Source organism: Mustela nivalis (genome assembly GCF_964662115.1).
Source record: "Mustela nivalis genome assembly, chromosome: 7".
In the NCBI taxonomy this organism is placed as follows: domain Eukaryota; kingdom Metazoa; phylum Chordata; class Mammalia; order Carnivora; family Mustelidae; genus Mustela; species Mustela nivalis.
The window spans coordinates 65,883,530-65,904,429 of record NC_139026.1 but is presented as its reverse complement, the minus strand read 5'-3'; the positions used below and the strand labels follow the sequence as shown (position 1 = coordinate 65,904,429).

The following is a 20,900-nucleotide window of genomic DNA, read 5'->3' as shown; positions in this document are numbered from 1 at the left end:
TCGAGCCCGGCTAGAACCTTGAGAATTGTCATTCTGAACTCTAGATCTGACATATTACCGATGTCTGTATTGATTAGGTCCTTAGCCTTCGGTACTGCCTCTTGTTCTTTTTTTTGTGTTGTATTTTTACGTCTTGTCATTTTGTCCAGATAAGAGTAAATGAAGGGGCAAGTAAAATACTAAAAGGGTGGCAACAACCCCAGGAAAATATGCTTTAACCAAATTAGAAGAGATCCAATATCGTGAGTGGGGAGAAAGGGGATAAAAAGAGGTTCAAAAAGGAAGAAAGAAAAAAAAAGAAAAAAGAAATTAAAAAGAAAAGAATTTTTTAAAAAAGAAAACACCTAAGAAATATGTAAAAAAGAAAAATATATATATATTAGATAAACTGTTAAAAAAGAAAAAGGTAACAGTTAAAAAAAAAAATTTACCCGAAGGCGAGAAGGAAAAAAAAAAAAATGAAAAAGAAAAAATTAAATTAACTGCAAGACTAAAAAAAAATCACAGGAAAAAACCATGAGTTCCGTGCTTGGCTTTCTCCTCCTCTGGAATTCTGCTGCTCTCCTTGGTATTGAAACCGCACTCCTTGGTAGGTGAACTTGGTCTCGGCTGGATTTCTTGTTGATCTTCTGGGGGAGGGGCCTGTTGTAATGATTCTCAAGTGTCTTTGCCCCAGGCGGAATTACAGCGCCCTTACCCAGGGCCGGGGTGAGTAATCCGCTCGGGTTTGCTTTCAGGAGCTTTTGTTCCCTGAGCGCTTTCCGTTGAGTTCCGGAGGACGGGAATACAAATGGCGGCCTCCTGGTCTCAGGCCCGGAGGAGCCGAGAGCCCAGGGCCCCAGAGAACAGCGCCCAGTTACTCCCGTCTGCCTGACCTCCAGCTGCGCTCCGAGCTCACCGAGCCTGCGACCGGTTCAAGGTAACACTGAGCTGTGAGCCTACTGTCCGCTCTGTCTCTGTAGCTGGCTCTCCCGTTCCAATACCCGCAAGCTCTGCGACACTCAGACACCCCCGATCCTTCTGTGACCCTGCGGGACCTGAGGCCACGCTGACCCCGCGTGGGCTTCGCCCCGGTTTAGCCTCTGGAGCGATGTCCCTCAGCGGAACAGACTTTTAAAAGTCCTGATTTTGTGTGCGCTTGCTCCGCTGCTTGCCGGGAGCCGGCCCCTCCCCCGGGGTCTATCTTCCCGTCGCTTTGGATTCACTTCTCCGCCGGTCCTACCTTTCAGAAAGTGGTTGTTTTTCTGTTTCCAGAATTGCTGTTCTTCTTCTCTTCGATCTGCCCATGGATTTTCAGGTGTTTGCAATCTTTAGATAAGCTATCTAGCTGATCTCCGGCTAGCTGAAGCAGTCTCAGCTTGCTACTTCTCCGCCATCTTGACTCCTCCCCAGCTTGGTTGTTTCTGAACTGAAATTTGTAAAGCCCCAAATTCTGAAACAAAATTAGGGAAGGTTGTTGGACTAAATGAACTTCTGATTTCAAGGCTGTGAGTCTGTGGTAATAGCTATTAATACCACCCTCAGGCTCCAGGTGCTCATAGTTTAACATTTCTCCTAGAGGTCCTCTTGTTATTTTTCTAAGGATTTCAAAGGAAACTCACTTTTGATTTTTGAGGATGGGAAAAATGTTTATATTCAGTTGGTATTCTTCCTCCAAAAATGAAATGTAAATGAAAAGCTGCCATTTTTCTCCTTTTCCTAGACCAAGATGGCGACTTGGACGGTCTGCTCACTTCTGGTTCCGTCTCCACTTTGCTGGATGCGCAGGGTTTTAGTGACCTGGAGAAAAGTGTATCATCTACACCAGTCACGGGATCTCCCAGTCGTGACCCATTCAACACAAGTGTTCCAGAAGAGGTATTTACAGACTCTCAACATTATCTTTGTAGTGAAGAGACTGTGTCATTGAAGGTTAAAATGCTGTTGACAGCAGGAAAGACCTGGGATCTTTTCTCAGTGTGGCTACTGACTGAGTCTTAGCAATTTTCATGTCAAAACTCAGTCTCCTAGGACTTTATTTGAAAGATTGGTTTTTCCCCCCTCTTTAATAAATAAATACCTTGGGCAATGTCAAAATTGCTTAAATAATTCAGGAAGAACATGGGAGAAAGATGTCATCCTAAATAGATTACAATCTACACAATAATAATCTTTATTAGTAAAGAACAAATAGGGAATAAATGAAGAGGGGTAACGTGAGATTATATAAAGAAGTTGGTTTTAGTCACTTCCAATGTTGTCTCTGAAAAATTCTGGTCTAAAATCTTCCCTGACTTCTTTAGACTTGGAAAAAAGCAGCTGGACAGGAATATTTTGTCTTGAACTCATTTACTTTTCTTTCACATATCAGACTGGTGCCAAAATCTGTTTCCATTACCTATTGCAAACCACCCCAAAAATTTGTGGCTTGAATGACAGCACTTGTTTTGCTAACAAATGTGTGATGTGGGTAAGGCTCAGCAGGAGCATTTCTTCTTCGCTCCACTGGGCAATAGTTGGAATGGTGTGAAGGCTGGAGGCTTGAGTCATCCGAAGGCTACCCATTTGTATATCACATGGTTGGTTGGTACTACTGTTGGACAGGACCTCAGCTGAGGCCCTAGCTGGAAATACCTGTGACTCCCTGGCTTTCTTCTAGCAGAGCGTTTAGATCCTAAGGATGAGCATCCCAATAAGAGGACTGGGCATATTTATATCATCTTTTATGCTATGACTCGGAAACCCTGTGGCATCTCTTCTCCTGTAGTCACAGGCCCACACACATTCACAGAGAGGAAACAAAGACCCTACCTCTTGATGGACAAGTAATATCACATTTGAGAAGAACACATGGGATGGCATATACCCCTACGACCATATTCGACTAGTACAACTGCCCTCCACTCTCTGGCTACAATCATTTATATCCCTCCCCCATGCAAAATGTCCTCATCCCCTCATCAAAGACCTCTTGGTCTTACTCCAGTCAGGCTTCCGCATCCCAAGACCTTGTCATCCAGACCCGGTCAAGATGTAGGTGCAGCTGCTCAGGTTTGGCTTCTCGAGTAGCACTCCATTCCATGTAAAGAACCAGGAAATTCAAGGTCAAGTCATTTGTCCCCTACACACCTGACATGCAGTGGTGGAATGGGCATAGTAACTACTGGGCATTCCCATTCAAGAAGAGGGAACATAGACATGGAAGACACCCACGTATCATTAGTCAGTAGCAGTTCCCAAATCCAGCCAGGCTCGTGTGGCCAGTTCCTTGACAGGGCCCAGACCTTTGGGCTCTTGGTTGTTCCTTGGGAGTCATCTTTCCATTTCCAGGAGAAAGAACCTGTAATTGCAGATGAGTTGTTTTCTGCAAAAGTATCTATACGGGTCTAGGGCCTTCTGCCTTCTACTATCTCTGTCCCTCTTGGTTCTATTTGGTATAATATTTTATTCATTTGGCATTTCTTATGAATCAATTTATAATCCACTCCGTCAGGTAAAGGATATCCACAATTATCTTCACCATAAGACTTTCTCTATCTTAAGTTTTCTGTATGGCTGCTATGGAATATCCCTCTGTTTTTAGAGTTGTCGAACTTTTTGAAGGTTTCAATGAGACAGCTGTACCTTAAGTCTTCCTGAGGTCTTAACCTAGGCACACCCGTGGCTTCCTGACAGCACCTCCGTCTTTGCCCTAGAACTTTTAATTTTAGTGCAGTGTACTGTCTAGAGAAACTAGGAATGGGAAAAATTGTTTTTGTTATTGTTGTTTTTGTTTTTTAACTAAATAGTCTTGACTACCTTATGTTTTCCAATTCCCCCTTTGGTCGTCTTTCCTTTAACATATTACTGTATTCAGTGCGAAAAAAACCAAGTGGCATCTTTTCTTTTCCTATCTATTCCTGCTGATTACCTAATGAGAAAATGAAATTTGAATTGCATGAAAATGAATTCAAGGAGGAAACATTTCTCTCTTCACTATAGGAGAGGGCTAAAAGATGTCAGTCATAAGGATTACTGGGTAGGGGAAATTGGAAGGTGGTGATCAAAAGGTACGGACTTCCAGTTATAAGACAAGTGTGCTGGGGGTATAAGGTACAACGTGATGACTATAGTTAACACTGCTGTCTGGTATGCTGGAAGGTTGCTAAGACTGTAGATCCGAAAAGTTCTCATTGCAAGGAAAAAAATGTGTTTTTTTTTCCTTTCCTTTTCTTTTTTCTTTTTAATTTATACGGTACTGCATGTCAGTGATATCCCAATAAAATTGGAAAAAAGAGGCAAAGGATTAGTTAAGGAATAAAAAATATTTTAGAGGGGGAAATAAAAAATATGTTAGAGGGGGAAAATCCCCTAATTGCTAATTATATTTCTACTGAAGGGAAAAATAACATTTGACAGTCAATGAGTATGCTTGCTGCCTATTTACAGAATGGCAGATGTTACATGTAAGATTTGCCCAGATAGTCTCTTTAAAAAAAGTCTTTCCTATGTGAATTGTACTTTAATGAGACTTTTTGTTTGGAACCAGAATGATTTGATGAGGATTGAGTGTGTTCAGCCATATTGTTAAAGAAGAGCTAGAAGGGAGATTGGAGTTGGGAGTTAAAGTCCTAAGTTCAAAACGAAATCAAGGAAATGGATCAGTTTGTTAGTGGGCCATTTCCTTCCCCATGTTAGGAACCCGGGGAGCTACTGTGAACTTGACAACACAAGGGATGATGGCTCAATAATTCGCCCAGAACTAATCATAAAGATTCAAATTAAAAAAAAAAAAAAAGAAAAAAGAGAGGGAAGTAATCTCCTATTTTACAGCAATAGGACTTCTTAAAGAACAAAATTCAGGGGCGCCTGGGTGGCTCAGTAGGTTAAGCCTCTGCCTTCGGCTCAGTTTATGATCTCAGGGTCCTGGGATCAATCAAGTCCCACATTGGGCTCTCTGCTCAGCAGGGAGCCTGCTTCCTCCTCTCTCTCTCTGCCTACTTGTGATCTCTCTGTGTCAAATAAATAAAATCTTTAAAAAAAATTCAGCTGAGAAAATGTTTAACACAGGGATGATGGCTCTGTAAATTGCCCAGAACTAATCATAAAGATTCTAAAAAATAAATAAATAAATAAAAAATCGCGAAGCAACAAGATCAGACTTGTTGTTAAAGAACAAACTTCAAATGAGTAAATTTGCAACATCTTACTGGCTTTATTCAGCAATTTATGAATCAGGCAATGTCCGTTTTAGCAGATGGAAAGGAACTCTACGGATCTGTACAAAATGAAGGGCTTTTTTAGGCCGAAGGAAGCAGGAGCAGAGGATCAGGCTGGTCATTTGCTGGTTGGTTAAGTAGGGTTACTTTCCTTAATGTGCAGCAAAGAGAAGTCTCGGGGCGGGGTGGGTCAGGTAACTTACTAAGGGCAGGCAAGTGCCGATTGGTTGACCTAGGTCTGCCTTTTCTGGGAGTGCCGAGCACGGAAACTTAGCTAAGCTTGGGTTTACTGACATGGAGCTTAACACGAACCACTCCGTCTTGGGCCCAATCAGATTATTTCAACAGACTTCACATGTTATAACCTCTTAGTGTCAAGGAATGAGACCACCGCTCAGTAACTGGAACAAAAAACCACAGAGCTAAATGTATTGCTTATTTAGTTACCTCGGTGAACTTTGTTGGTCAGGGACAGTCTCTTTGATCATATGTGGGGCATGTGGGGTTGCTTGGAGCTCAGGGATTGAGGGACTCTCAGAGGCTAGAGAGAGTTGACATCCGCTGTGGATGTGTGGTTACAGAGGTGAGACTGTCATTGATTGATTGGCATCTAGAAGTGTGTTCCAGGTTGTAAGTCCCTACCTTCCTGGCTGACTTCAGAAGGAGGGACGGTCACTGATTGGTTGGTTGACTGGCAGACTGAATTCACTGAGGAAAATTTTATTTTTTTATCACAATATTTTTTAAGTGATTCATGTATTGTAGTTTATGATGGGCTCTTACACCATACTGCTCTACAGTCATCGAAAATTATTTAACCCCAGAGTATAAAATTTGTTCCATAGATTCCATCCTTAGGGTACACAAAGCATTTGTTTAGGAAGGTGTTTTTAGGCATTTTTGTTGTTGCTGCTGTAGTATTATTAAGCCAAGTGTTTTAAGTGGTATCCACAAAGAACTGGTTTGGGGGGTGCCTAGGTGGCTCAGTCGTTAAGTGTCTGCCTTCTGCTCAGGTCGTGATCCCAGGGTTCTGGGATGGAGCCCCTCATCAAGCTCCCTGCTCAGGGAAGTGGGAAGCCTGCTTCTCCCTCTCCCACTCCTCCTCCTTGTGTTCCCTCTCACCATGTCTCTCTCTGTCAAATAAATAAAATCTTTTTTTTTTTTTTATTTTTTAAAGATTTTATTTATTTATTTGTCAGAGAGAGAGAGAGAGAGCAAGCACAGGCAGACAGAGTGCAAGGCAGAGTCAGAGGGAGAAGCAGGCTCCCTGCGGAGCAAGGAGCCCGATGTGGGACTCGATCCCAGGACGCTGGGATCATGACCTGAGCCGAAGGCAGCTGCTTAACCAACTGAGCCACCCAGGCGTCCCAAATAAATAAAATCTTAAAAAAAAAAAAATCTGGTTTGAACAACATTCTATATTAGACTAGTGATAGAAAATAAAGTGAAAACAGATGTGTTTACAAAGCACTTTACCCAAATCTCATCTCAAATCATGACAACCCTGTCAGGTAGGCATTGCCATTCTCATGTTACAGAGGAGAAAACTGGTGCCCAGTTAAGTGACTTGCATAAGGTTAGAACTAAAGTTTTTACTAGGGCTTAAAGTTGTCAGGATCAACTATTGACTTACTTGATGGTATTATGTTTTATTCAGAACCAAGTTCAAAAATGACCTTCCTTGGGGCACCTGGGTGGCTCAGTGGGTTAAGCCTCTGCCTTCAGCTCAGGTCATGATCTCAGGGTCCTGGGATCGAGCCCTACATCGGGATCTCTGCTAAGCAGGGACCTGCTTCCCCCCTCTCTCTGCCTGCCTCTCTGCCTACTTGTGATCACTCTCTCTCTGTCAAATAAATAAATAAAACCTTTAAAAAAAAAAAATGACCTTCCTCCAGAATGTTTTCTCTGACTTTAACAGTCATTGATGTTTATATCCAGAGACCATTTTATAAATAGAATAGTGTTTTTAAACATAGGTGTATGAAATTTTTTTGATGGACCATGTAATTGTCTCCGTTATTTTTATTTTATCTCTGTGACTTCTGTCTTATTTATTGGATTTTTTACTTTCTCTAATTACATTACAGTTCCACACCAGCATCTTACAAGTTTCAATCCCTTCATTACTGCCAACATCTAAGGGCCTGGAAACGTCTGAAAGCGCAAAATTGCCTCCTCAACCAGAGACTTTATTTGAAGAAAGGTATGTCATTTATGACCCAACATTGCAATATAAATGTTCAGCAGAGTAGATCAAGCAAACACAAGAGTGCATTGCAATTTATTTACAGACACAGGTTTTACTGTGAGAGGCAAGAAACTGTAAGGCATGTGCCAGGGGACCAGTGTAAATCAATCACTACAGTCAGTTCTGGATTATTGAAATAAAGGGTGTGAAGCAAGAAGTCCTAGGGCAGGAGTCCAGGGAGGTGTGGTGTTCAGGTTAGAGAGAGATTTTAGGGGACTCAAGTTTTATGTCCTAAGTCATGGGGAGCCGCCAGTGGGTCCCAAGCCCCATAGCAATGGTCATGTGGCCCAGGCTGTTCGGAAGAAGGATTTGGGACAGGGATACAGTAGTTTCTCCATTAACAAGTAGAATTTTGAGGGAGCATGTTCTCAATTACTTAACCTTATAATGAGACCAAATAAAAGAAAATATAATAGAATATTTTAGGGGCACCTGGATGGCTCAGTGGGTTAAGCCTCTGCCTTTGGCTCAGGTCATGATCCCAGGGTCCTGGGATCGAGCCCCACATAGGGCTCTCTGCTCGGCAGGGAGCCTGCTTCCTCTTCTCTCTCTGCCTGCTTCTCTGCCTACTTGTGATTTCTCTGTCAGATAAATAAGTAAAATATTTTTTTAACAAAAGAAAATATAGTAGAAAATTTTAAAAGAGAGGGGCAGCTGGGAATCCTCAGTAAATTCAGCAGCTGACTCAATCTCAGCTCAGGTCTTAATCTCAGGGTTGTGGGTTCAAGCCCCATGCTGGGCATGGAGCGTGTGTTTAAAAACAAAACAAAACAAAACACACACGACTGTTTTAAAAGAGAAATCGCTTCCCCAGCACAATTTTTTGTTTTTTTGACAGTTCTGCTTACTTAGAATATATATGGTCTTTTACTTGTGAAGCACACACATTCCATTTTTTTTTTTCCTTTTCTTTTCTTTCTTCTTTTAGTGATGGAAAAATAATCCTTGGTGCTTCTGTTGAAACCCAGCCGTGCGATAGTCTTTCGTAAGTCATGTTCTTGAATGTGGAAAATGTCATTGATACCTGGGAGAGAGGAAGCTTCTGACAAACTCACAGTGACCACTGTGAGAAGCGGATGACTGAGGCCTGAATACATTAATGCAGGTGTGGTGGTTGGATGTCAGGGAAAGGGGAGGTTGTGAGTTAACAAAGAGATTCTTACTCATGGACTGTTATCCATTATCTCGTGCCAAGTGTTTGCACGGCTTTAGCCTTCCTTCATCAGTTTTCATGTGAAGTGCAGTGCTTTGAATTTCAGGTTTGCACTGGCTTGCATTTTGACCCTAGCAGAAAAGAGTCACAGAGAATGATGTAATGGCTGGAAAGGCTGCAGTAGTTTTTTGCATTCTCCATGTAGTAAACCGGTCCATTATCTATGTTTATCCAAGTTCAAGTCTGAATTAGGAAAATCTCTTACCAGAGCAGTATTCAAAGATGAGATCTTCTCTTTTCTCACCAATATCTTTTACTTTATTTGATACTGGACAAGTCTAGTAACTTATGTACACATGAGTACATGAGAATTGCCTTTTAAAAGTTTGTGTATGTGTGTTACTCTGCTTCTTAGAGCTTTTTTCTCTCTCTAAACTGGTCACCTATTCCTGACTTCCATTTTTGAAAAGACAGCCCTGTACACTTGAATGCTAGTTATGTGAAAGGGAAAAAAATCTCTGGATGTTTACAGTGTCACTTCACCTTTGCAAGGATAGCAAACAAATTATTATGGGCAGCCAGAGGGATTTTTCTTGTATGCCTCGATCAGAACTGTAAAATGAACTACTTGGCCAGATTCAGAAAATGGATTCCTTTGTGAATTGAAAAGTAACACTTCTGTGCTTTATTTTAATTACAAGGATTATATATAAATAGTATGTGAGTATTTTAGAAGTTCCCTGGTATATTAACTAAAATTTAAATAAAAATAAAAAATAAAAAAGTTCCTGGTCTAAATGTATACATAAAAGGATACACCACTGGTCCATGGAAAAATGCTGGTTTATTTTCAAATGTTGACATCACAAGGAGAGTCCTAAGTGTTTTTCCAGCTATTCTAACATGTGTGGGACATTTAGAGTTATTGGCAGGACAGTTAACCACCTCTGCTTTTAAAAGAACTCAATGTTATAATTTAGTAAAGCACATAAGTGACTGCCTGAATCCGGATTTTCTTTTATGACCAGGATTCAACCCACACACAGTTTTAGTTTCTTTCCAAGATATTCTCCTAAGAAACAGTGGCACCAGAGCCACTTATTATTAATCCTAATTACTATTATTGTTATTTTTAGAACTTCAAGTCTGCAAAAGTCCAGCAGCCTGGTCAATCTGAAGAAAGAGTCATCAGATGGGGTTGGTTCTGTGTTGTTTCTCTGTCTGTTACCCTGAGACGCAAATATTTAGGGATCCTCACATTTTCCCATTTTCCAAAGAAAACTGTCAAGAAGAGTTTGAGGTTTCTCTAATGCAGATTTATTAGATACCACAGTTAATGGTAAATATTAAGAAGGGTGAATATGAACAGTTGAAACTAGTGTATATAATCACAACTGAAGACTAATTAGCCATTATTGGAAATAAATGGAACTGAGATTGTATAGCTTAGAAGTAGATAAAAGTTTATTTTAATTTCTAGAATTGTGTGTAACAGTTTGTGAATATATGAAGCCATTCCTATGTCCAGATTACAATGGAAAAATGTTTGTGATGTCTGATACATGGGATTGCTTAACTGTCTCCAAAAAACCCAAACTCAGAACCTCCAAAACATGTTATATGAAAGAAACCAGATACGAAAGATCAGATAGTCCACGATTCCATTTATGTGAAGTATGTAGAGTAGATAAATCCATAGAGACAGAACACAGTTTGGCGGTTGCCAGAGATGGAGAGGGAGGAACGGAGAGAAACTGCTTCCAGGGTGAGGGGTTTTATTCAAAATGATGGAAATGTTTGGGAGCTAGGTGGAGGTGGCAGTTATATAACACCGTGAGTGTACTTAATGTCCCCTAATTGTTCAGTTACTTTTTATGTTTCACCTCAATAAACTGTTGGGGAGGTACAAAAAACAGACAAAACCCCCAACTCTCAATCAGGCTAGTGATATTCTTAATTATCATATTTGGGCTTCCTAAGACCTCACAAAACATCCTTAGGTCACCTGCCCGAGAACAGCTGTTTATTTAATATAGCCACTGTGTATACAGCAAACATTTTGGTGTTCTGTTTTTTTGTCTTTTTTTTTTTAAAGGCCTCATCAACAAGGGCTCTCGTTCTTCCTCCAATTTTCAACCATTAACTCTGTAAAGGCTACCTTCTGGTAGGCCACTTCCAGATGCACTCCCTTGACTGCTGGCTCTGAATGCCTTGAGTTGTAATGTAGGTGTCCCTGATAAGGCATGGACTGTGCACACAGCTGTAATTACAGGCATCCTTTGTCCTTTTTTGTCTTGCCAATTCAATAAATGATTAAATGATTTTGACATCTGTGGTGAGACATAGGTAATAGTTGCACTAAACTGTGGCATCTATAAACTTGTAGTTACGATGAGCAATAAATTCAGAGGATAAAATAACCACCTTCAAAGCTTGTGTCCCCTCTCCCCTTTCTCTACCTCTGCAAAAACAAAAACAGAGGGCAGGAGATGTTAGAGGAATGAGGGCATGCAAATCAAAGCATCTTTGGATCCTACTGAAACAATATAATAGATCATGTTACTGGAACTGCTAATTCAAATAACAAGAAAGCTAAAAAATCAACAGTACTTAGAAGTATAACTTAATTACAGTTAAGTTTCGCGATAAAGACCTTGACCTATTAGAGACAGCCAAAGAATCTTCTGAATCGATGAAGAAAAATTTAATTATAACAAGTTTAGTTTTGGTGTTAAGTGTATCAAGCATGTCATAGTGTTTGAAAATTGGTGATCTGTGTCGGGTAACTTGCAGGCAAGGTAATGAATATGTCTCAGAACACCCTCTCAAAAACAAAATGTTTAACAGTCACTGGTTGTGTCCTCATTTGACTAGTAATTCCTTGAGTAGAATATTTAAATAACTGGAGTAGAATCTCTTTCTGCTGCTGGTGTAGAAGCTTGGAGATAACGCCTACTTTGCACAGTGATTATATTACGCTGGGCTTCTGATGCAGTTACGGTACAAAGACTGTGAACTGCATTGTAGCCTAGTCCATGTCATAACCATTCCAAAAATAGGAAGCCTGCTGGTATTCTGGTTATGCAGTACCTTATTTCCATGTCATTGGGGGAATGAGGCAAATAAAATAAAGCTTGAGAATTTCTATGTCCTAAATACTTCACATCTGAAGCATGCCGGTTATAGGTCAGTGATGAACATGTTTTTGTTGCTGCTCTTGCTTCCTAAGTAGCTTTCAGAACTGACTTTCTAAATTGTAATATGGTGCTTGGTGTTCATAATCAACTTATCAGTTCTGTGATTCTTTTCAATAAAATCACATGTGTAACAGATCAGGTGTTGTGCCCAGCGTGTACTCCTAATTGTGCACAGCCACGCTGTGTTCCATTTATTATTACTTGTCTTTTAGGATAAAGCTCCTGTAGAAAGCAGCCCATTCAGGGGCCTCCCTCCGAAAGCTCCGGGGCGTGATGCATCCGTGGACGACAACCCCTTTGGCACTCGGAAAGCCAGATCATTCTTTGGGCGTGGCTTTTTTAAAATAAAAAGTAACAAGAGGACAGCAAGTGCACCAAACTTGGGTACGTATGGCCAGCGTGCTTTTGCTTTAATTCACTCAGGACGAGGACAAGGTCAATCCCCTCCCTTCCCTGGTTCATTGATCTGTGCGTTTCTCGTTCTCAGAAATGAAGGTGAATGCAAGAAACTGACCCCTTGGGTTTAATTCGGTGGTAAAGATAGCTCTGTGCAGGCCATCACCCTGCTCTCCTTGTTGGAGTATAAGTGTAGAGGAAAGACCAAAACCCTTGACACTCTCTGAGTTCATTGTAAACAGCTTCTCATCTGTTTCGAAAGTGGACCAATTAACCCCATATTGTTCCTGCTAATGGAGTCTGCGATGTTGGAAGCACAGCGCAGTGCTTGCCTTTCCTCCCCCGTGTGTATTTTGTGAGTAGGACTTTGAGCTGTGTTTCATTTTGTCATTCTCCTGTGTTCTCTCCATTGGGCTGCGTGTGATTGTGTGCATTGTTGGGATATCTGAAGATCGTAAACGAAGTGCCAGTGCACCCACCCTAGGTATCGTACCCCTGCATGCCAGCCTTCGCCAGTGCTGTCCTCCAGGCTGACTAATCCTTGCTCTTGGCATCTGCGATCTCTAGAAAGCAAGCTGGCAGCGATCAGAAAATGTTGTCCTCGACTCCAGAGAGTTCCTTCCAACTGCTGCTAAAGTGAACTTTCTGGAGAGTCTTTGCTTCCCAGCCTACGTGCTGTTTTAACTCCTGCTAATGACACCTTACCAGGAGCTCTGGGAGGACCCAGAAGCGCACGGCACCCTCAGAGTCCAGGGCAGGACTCTCCTGCCTCGTACCTTCCAGCTTTCTCACCCTTCCGGTGCATCCTGTCTCACACTAACTCCCAGGTCCTGACAGTTCCTTCTCCATGTCTCCATTATCCCCAGAGAGCAATGTTTTCAGCCAAATCGAGAAGTCTGTAGAAGACATTGCAAATGATTGCTTTAGACTGACTTTTCTTAAGGGAATGTTCTTCTGACATTTATTGCTTTGAAGATGGAAGTGGCATTTAGTGACACTGGAGGAAGATTTCTGGGATATTTAAGGAGCCTCCCCTAGAGTGATTTTAGGAGAGGGGAAACTCCGTTTTCCTTTTTAAAAGTATGGGGCATGGGAGGGAGGAAACATCCTCAAAATAAAAAAATGAAAACAGGATGCTTTTAGAATGAGGGTGAGTTAGGCAACATTTTCTGGTATACCCGTACCCATGATGGCTTTGGGGTTTGGATGGAAAGGTTCCTTTGGATTTTCCCTGAGATACCCATACACCAACTCATGTGGGTCAGCACAGGTTACTTTTCTCCCTTTGCAGTCTTACATTTCTAGAATACACATGGGATAAATAAAATCCAGACAACATTTTCAAATGTTTTTGCATCTTTCTTAGAAGAAATACATTGTTAATGCTAAGAGCCCAGTGCTGCTTATTATAACCTATAATCACAGCTGTGCTTCGTAGAAAAGTCAACCTCTGCAACTTTTGTATCTTGCTGAAACACCATTTCTGTGATTTTTGTACAACTTTTTCTTTCCCGTAAAAGTGTCGTCTCACACTGAGGAAACAGTACTGCTTGTGTTTGTTAGTGGGGGATCATATCTTAAGGGGCAGGTAAAAGAATTAAGAAATAGAGAATGCTGGGAGAACTGGGCGTAGCAAATTTGGATGTTACTCTTTCAAGGCAGAATCAACAGACACTGATTTTATATCAAAAGAAAAATGTGTGCATATCCAGTACAGTCTTTTCTCAGTAGGACATAGCAAGTTATAAATAGGAATAACTCTCTTGAAAAAAGACCGCCAGGGCTTGGTGACTAGGATCTGATGTAAATGCCAAAGGAGAGGAGGGAGTGAAAAGAAAATGCCAAAGAGTGTGAATGGGAGTAACAGGAAGAATATTAATTAGTATCAAGGGAATATTAAATAAGAAAATCTAAGAGAATTCTTCTGAGAATTGGATGGATTTGTTGAGTCTAAGATGTTCCTGGCACAGCACATTGGGAATATCCATAAACGTTCAGATCCTGAGTCTGGGGAGAGAGATTAGGACCAGAGATTGTGATACTGGCTGCTTATGAATGAGGGAAGCCATCATTTTGTGCCAGGCACGGAGTGGGTGAACTTGTTCAGAGATCCTGCTGGCAGGAGCCTAGAACAGAATCTCGGAGTGGAAGAAGAGGAGAAAACAGGTCCTATAGCAGAGAAGAAACGATCAGATGACAGATCTGGGAGATTGTCCTAACAAGATGAAGGAGATGATGTTTTTGAAGAATGTGGGAAGAATGTCAGCAGTACCAAGTGCTGCAGAAAAATCGAGATTAATTTAAGTGATCTCAGATCACTTAAAGAATGTGGCAATCCTATCCCACCTTTGAACTTCAAAGAGGTGGTAATTTGTGCGTTAATGGATTTAGGCACAATATCATATGCGATATTATACACATCATTCACTGATACACAGCAGACGGTAAAGCAGAACATAAATTTGTGTTCCATCTGTAATATTTGTAGGGTGCTCTTTACAGACCAACAGAAGAAGAATTTGTGAAGAGTTGCTAAAGTTAAGAAGGGTAGCATCTAGTCATGTTCATTCCGTACTTTAAAACTCACCAAGTATGTATTCTGTTCTTGGAATAGCTGAAACAGAGAAGGAGACAGCTGAGCACCTAGATCTGGCTGGTAGATCTTCCCAGCCGAAAAATTCGCAGATATCTCCACCATCGCCAGATTCCAAAAAGAAATCCAGAGGATTCCTGAAACTCTTTGGAAAGTAAGTAACACAGCAGACAACCGGAGGGGGCTTTGTGTTGTGTGTTGCTCAAATGTAGGAATAAATGGAAGATTGCCTAGAAACAAGTATGCAGTTGTAAGGCTTTGCTGTTCCTTTGATGGAAGGAAGATTGTGATCTGGGATGCACTGACTCACTGGGTCTCAGTTAAAGTGTTAATCCAGACATCTTTTCTGACCATACATAAGCAATGTTCTCATTAACTTTAAAGTCCTAAGGTCTCCTCAGGTCTCTACAAGGCAATGTGATGTTGTTTCTTCTATTCAGACTTAGGAGAAGTCAGTCAACTACATTCAACCCAGATGACCTGTCTGAGCCTGAATTTAAAAGAGGAGGGACAAGGGCAACTGCAGGGCCACAACTGGGTTGGTCTCGAGATTTGGGACAATCTAACAGGTGAGAAAAACTGAACGAATGGACTTTGACATCTCTACCCACATGTCCAGGCTATGAGCACTTGCAATGTTAGTATTGTCCCTGGGCTGAGCAGTAGAATCCCTTGCTTACCCCTTTGCCTGGCAGAGGGGTCCGTCATCTTTAGAGCAGTGCGGGTTGGCAGTGGTTGGTGAAAATCATGCAGAAGATGAGGGCTGCGTGAGCCAAGGGAGGAACCAAAGCTAAAGTGTCAGCAACATCTGTGTAAGAATGATTCTTTGACTTCAATCTGACTGAGAAAATAGTTACTCCAAGTACTCTAAAGCATAGCTCTAGAGAGATGGGCTAACATAGAGGTTAAGAGTAGGTTCTAGAGACAGACTGCTTGGATCTGATTGCTGGCTTGGCTGCTTCCTGTAACCTGGGTGACCTTTGAGCAACTACATCCATACTCTACGCCTCCGTGTCCCCTGGTATGAATTAGTCTAATTATGAAGATTAAAGGAGTTAATATGCGTTGAGTATCTGGTAAATAGTAACTGTTCAGTGAACGTTAATGAGTAATGGATTCTGTGAACGCACCTACATAAATTCATTAAGACACAAATTCTAACGGAATTTAATCAGGATTAAATAATCCTGAATTTATCAGGACTATGGAATGCTTTATCTGTTAAGACTCTAGGAACTTTTCCTACACCCTTACCACAATTGAGGGCTGTTTTGAAATTACTGTACTGACCTACTGAGCATGAGAAGGATGGGGTTGGCAAACATCTAGCACAAACCATTACACTTAGTCTTTGGAACATGGTCTCTCCTACCCTCGCAGAAGACTGGGCACAGGTTTTATCAAGGAGGAAACCCTGGCTTTCTCCAAACACATGAAGGTCTCATTTGCCATGTGTTCTCTTTATACACAGTAGAGGATTGCCTTGTGCTGTTTTAAAAAAAAATAAAGAAAATTTTTGTTTATCTACATTTTTTTTCCCCCAAAGAGGAACACGATTTACATGTCAAAGTAGAAAATTTGACCCAGAAATTACTGTGATTATGTTTCCCTGTACTCAGTGATGGCATGTTGCGCTCTTCTCACTGATAACCATTTGGAGAGAAACCATAATTCTGCTACAGTTCAAGTTAGACTTGATTTCTTTCCATCTAACCTAGTGTTTTCTGTTTAGAAATTCAGTCTTCAAACCACGTTGACTGAAACTAGTACAGTGACTTGACTTGTTGGTTCAACTTGTTTTTCTTCCACAAATCTGTTTCTTGCTCAATCATATTGAATCTTTTGTGGTTTCATTTGAAAATGAAAGCTGTGGTCCTTTTGAGGTAACTTTCAATGCCAGTACCACCTCCCCTAAACATGGACTGAAAAGTAAGCTTTTCATGGTCAAATAGGGCATTACTAGGGAATTTCTACATTCATTCAGTATAAGTTGGTCAACCTTGAGAAGCCACCGGGCTGGCTTGGAATTGTTCTTCACACAGTTGTTCGTTTTCTTATAGCGACTTGGATATGCCATTTGCCAAATGGACCAACGAGCAGGTTTGCGATTGGCTTGTGGAGCAGGGCTTGGGGTCCTACGTGAATTCAGGCAAGCACTGGATTGCATCTGGCCAAACACTTCTGCAGGCTTCTCAGCAAGATCTGGAGAAGGTGACTGCTTCTCTGTTTTGTTTAGACAATGGCTACTGAGAAAGAGAATATGATTGTAGAATTGTTTTATACTCCAGAAAGGGGAGTGGGGGGAGCCAGTCAGTACTCTTGAAAAACTGTGTTTTCTGCTTCACACTTTTTTTTTTTTTAATTTAATCGCATGGATTTAACAAGAAGGACCTGATCTTAATGATTCCTTATGAAACATGTAAGCCACTGGCTATTTTAATGAGAAATAATTGTATAGACATAATAATAAACCTTAAGCTCATATTTCTCAGAATCTTTGTGAGGATTTAGCATTGGCCCAACTTCTCAGTGTAATGTATGCAATTCAACTTTACTTTGCAAAAAGGAAAAGGAAAGAGCCCTACATCTTACGTCAAATTATTTAACATATTTCCTAATTGTTTAACCTTTTGTACAGAAAGAATAGAATTCCAGTCTTGCTGAGGAAGGAGCCTACTAGGGAATGGAACATCCCACTAAACTAGTTGCTGTGGTCTTGGCTTTCTAGGGGCCTTTTGTTCAGCAACATTTCACCAACTTGACTTGGCATGCTGACTGAACAGGATTGTCGGGTCTTTAACACTGGCTTCGTTTGGGGGCAGCTGGCATCTTTTGCCAGTGGCATCTAGCCCATAGTGACAGAATGGTCAAACCAGTGTTTCTGCTTATTATTTCAGGAACTTGGGATTAAGCGTTCACTTCATCGAAAGAAGCTCCAGCTGGCACTGCAAGCCGTGGGGTCTGAAGAAGAAACCAACCATGGAAAGCTGGATTTCAACTGGGTTACTAGTAAGAGATTTTAAATTCACTCATTCATGAATGAGTAAATGAGTGACTGACTGAATGAATGAATAAATGAATGAAGCTGCTTTTTCTTTTGAATCACAAGTACAGGTGTTGCGTGGCTTACTAACAACACCGATTTCTCTCCTGTAGGGTGGTTGGATGACATTGGTCTCCCCCAGTACAAGACCCAGTTTGACGAAGGACGGGTAGATGGTCGAATGCTCCATTACATGACTCTTGTAAGTGATTGGCTCCTGGGAGTTGGGGAAGGGGAGTGTCAAATTGCTTTTCTCTGGAAAGACACAGAAATAGTGAGCAAAATACATTGTTTTCACAATGATTCCACCAGAGTTTCAGGGTGTTGCCTTAACTTGAGAAGAGCCAGAAGAGTTTCTGTTAAGTTGAAGTCAGAGGATTTGGTGATTGCAGTATCGTTGGAAAATTTAAAACTTGGATTTAAGCTGTATGAAGGCTAATCTAAACTCAGCTCTCCAGGAAGATGGTTTTATGTATATTCGACAATGTAGACCCTGAAGTGCACGCTTTGAAGGGGTAAATTTTCGCATAATTTTATATGCGAATTATATGTTATGAAGATGCTTTGTTTTATTTTATTTTAGATTTTATTCATTTATTTGAGAGAGAGGGTGAGATAGAGCACGAGCCCGGAGAGGGTCAGAGAGAGGAGGAGACTTTCACTAAGAAGGGAGCCTGATGTGAGGTTTGGTCCCGGGACTCTGGGATCATGACCTGAGACGAAGGCAGCCACTTAACTGACTGAGCCACCAAGGCGCCCCTCTCCTAACGATGTTTAAAAAATAGAGTGTAGAGTGTCGAAGCCCTGGGGGTTTCTGAGTTACACATTCCTATATGCAGTGACTGCTCAGAAGAGACCACCCTTTTGACCTGACATCTAGAGACCCGTCTCCTCTCCTCCCTTCTGCTTTGGAGAATGTTACCCAAAACCTGCCTCCTTTCTCTCTTTAGCCCCGTTCCACTAGGGGAGTAATCGCAGAGGCAAGAAGTAGACTGAGGTGGACTCTCTGATTCCTGCATTACTGTTCCGTATTTTTATCCTTCCATCTAAGAGGTAGAAGGACTTTACAACAGTGGAAGAGACGGTTTCCAGGAGAACTTGTTCTAGATTCCGCAGTCCTGTTAGTGCACTGCTGCTTTAGATTCTTTTCTTTAAAAGGCCTTTTGTGAGCTACGCTCTGGAACCAACCCCGAGAAGTATCTTCTTTAAGTTTGTTGAAAATTTGGGGCATCTGGGTGGCTCAGTGCGTTAAGCCTCCACCTTCAGCTCAGACCATGATCTCAGGGTCCTGGGATTGAGCCCCGCATCGGGCTCTCTGCTCAGCAGGGAGCCTGCTTCCTCCTCTCTCTCTCTGCCTGCCTCCCTGCCTACTTGTGATCTCTGTCTGTCAAATAAATAAATCGTTTTTTAAAAAAAAGTTGTTGAAAATTTCAAACAGCTTATTTTTCAATGTCAGAATTGTGGGGTTCCTTTCATGGGATTCATTTTCTTCTCTGTCATTGAACCAAAGTCCGTACCTTGGTGGGCACCTGCTTGTAATAACACGAGCGCGTGGCACATTGCATGTATACTGTGTGCCAGACACTCTTCCAAGCTCCGTACTCCTATGAATACTCCAGTTTCAGCAAGCCTTGAGGTGACATTCTTGTTATCCCCCAGTGTTTAGGTGAGGGAATGAGAAACTTGAGAAATGGGGTAGCTCAACCAAGTTTCCACAGCCAGAAAGTAGTCAGAAGTCACAGGGTGTTTGAACCCAAGATGTTTCCAGATTCCTCCTCTTAATAGCTCAGCCTGCAACAAATTCAGTAAATACTTGCCTGCTTGTCTAGGTAGGTATGCTTCTGCACGAACATGAGTAGATTCAGGCTTAAAACCACAAGAAAAGTGCACATAAATTTTGTGACTATAAAGAGTAAATCATCTTAGACAATTAGACCTCAAAAGTTCTGAGTCACAAAAATACCTATTTGAACATGATATCCTGGGCTGGATCCTGGAATAGAGAAAGGACCTAGTGGAAAAACTGGTGAAATCTGAGTAAAGTCTGTAGTTTTAATTACCATTTTTTTGTTTATGTTAATTCCTCAGTTTTGATGACTACATTATGGTTATGAAGGTGTTAACCATTAGGGAAAGCTGAGTGAAGGATATATGGAACTATTATCTCTTCTTTGGCAACTCTTTGGTAAATTAAAATTACCTAAAAGATTTTTTTAGGGGCACCTGGGTGGCTCAGTGGGTTAAGCCCCTGCCTTCGGCTCAGGTCATGATCTCAGGGTCCTGGGATCGAGCCCTGCATCAGGCTCTCTGTTTAGCAGGGAGCCTGCTTCTCCCTCTCTCTCTATGCCTGCCTCTCTCCCACTTATGATCTCTCTCTCTCTGTCAAATAAAAAAAAAAAAGAAGAAGAAGGCGGTGGCACCTGGGTGGCTCAGTGGGCTAAACCCCTGCCTTCGGCTCAGGTCATGATCTCAGGGTCCTGGGATTGAGTCCGGCGTCGGGCTCTGCTTAGCAGGGAGCCTGCTTCCTCCTCTCTCTCTCTGCCTGCCTCGCTGCCTACTTGTGATCTTGCTCTGTCAAATAAATAAATAAAAATCTTTAAAAAAACAAAAGATTTGTTAAAAAGTCTAAAAATAGTATCTGTTTTGATTTAAAACAGCCCTCTAAAAAAAATGTCTCAAGCTAAAATAATTTGCATTGTATTTACATTGTAATCACGTATTTAGATTTTTTTAAATCTGAAAAACTTGAATTAGTTGAAACTGACCCACGTGGAAATGTTTTGAATGGGTGTCTCAATCTTAGATTAAAATGTGTTGAATGCCTTCTAACTTACCATAAGGAAGTGCCTTAAAGAAATTGATCCAAAAAAAATTCAGGAAATAATTTTGCTGAGTAGCTTTAAGAATTTAAGCTGATTGTCCAATATTTTTATTTAAAAACTATTTCTATAATAGATTATCACCCCCCCACCACCACCAACAAATGTGTTTATCAGTAAGGTGTGTCTAAAATAAATATTTTTCTTGTTTTACTTTCTTGGTGTGTTTGGAAATAGACTGGTGCTTATCTTGACACTGCCCTCCACATCACCT

General features: G+C 41.3%; 1 protein-coding gene across 3 annotated transcripts in view; it reads left to right on the top strand.

Annotated features, from left to right (window-relative positions):
- The window catches only part of LOC309868497 (liprin-beta-1-like), a 111,981-nt gene that overhangs the window by 84,263 nt on the left and 6,818 nt on the right, over positions 1–20,900 (top strand). For 2 of the 3 annotated variants that reach the window (XM_082738421.1, XM_082738422.1), the window contains 10 exons: positions 1,703–1,857; positions 7,265–7,380; positions 8,354–8,410; positions 9,715–9,784; positions 11,988–12,159; positions 14,786–14,918; positions 15,205–15,333; positions 16,825–16,975; positions 17,662–17,773; positions 17,921–18,009. In XM_082738421.1, coding sequence (XP_082594547.1) covers positions 1,703–1,857; positions 7,265–7,380; positions 8,354–8,410; positions 9,715–9,784; positions 11,988–12,159; positions 14,786–14,918; positions 15,205–15,333; positions 16,825–16,975; positions 17,662–17,773; positions 17,921–18,009 — 1,184 coding nt within the window. Of the gene's footprint in view, positions 1–1,702; positions 1,858–7,264; positions 7,381–8,353; positions 8,411–9,714; positions 9,785–11,987; positions 12,160–12,622; positions 12,656–14,785; positions 14,919–15,204; positions 15,334–16,824; positions 16,976–17,661; positions 17,774–17,920; positions 18,010–20,900 lie in introns of all 3 variants that reach the window. The other variant, XM_082738423.1, reaches the window with a different exon arrangement.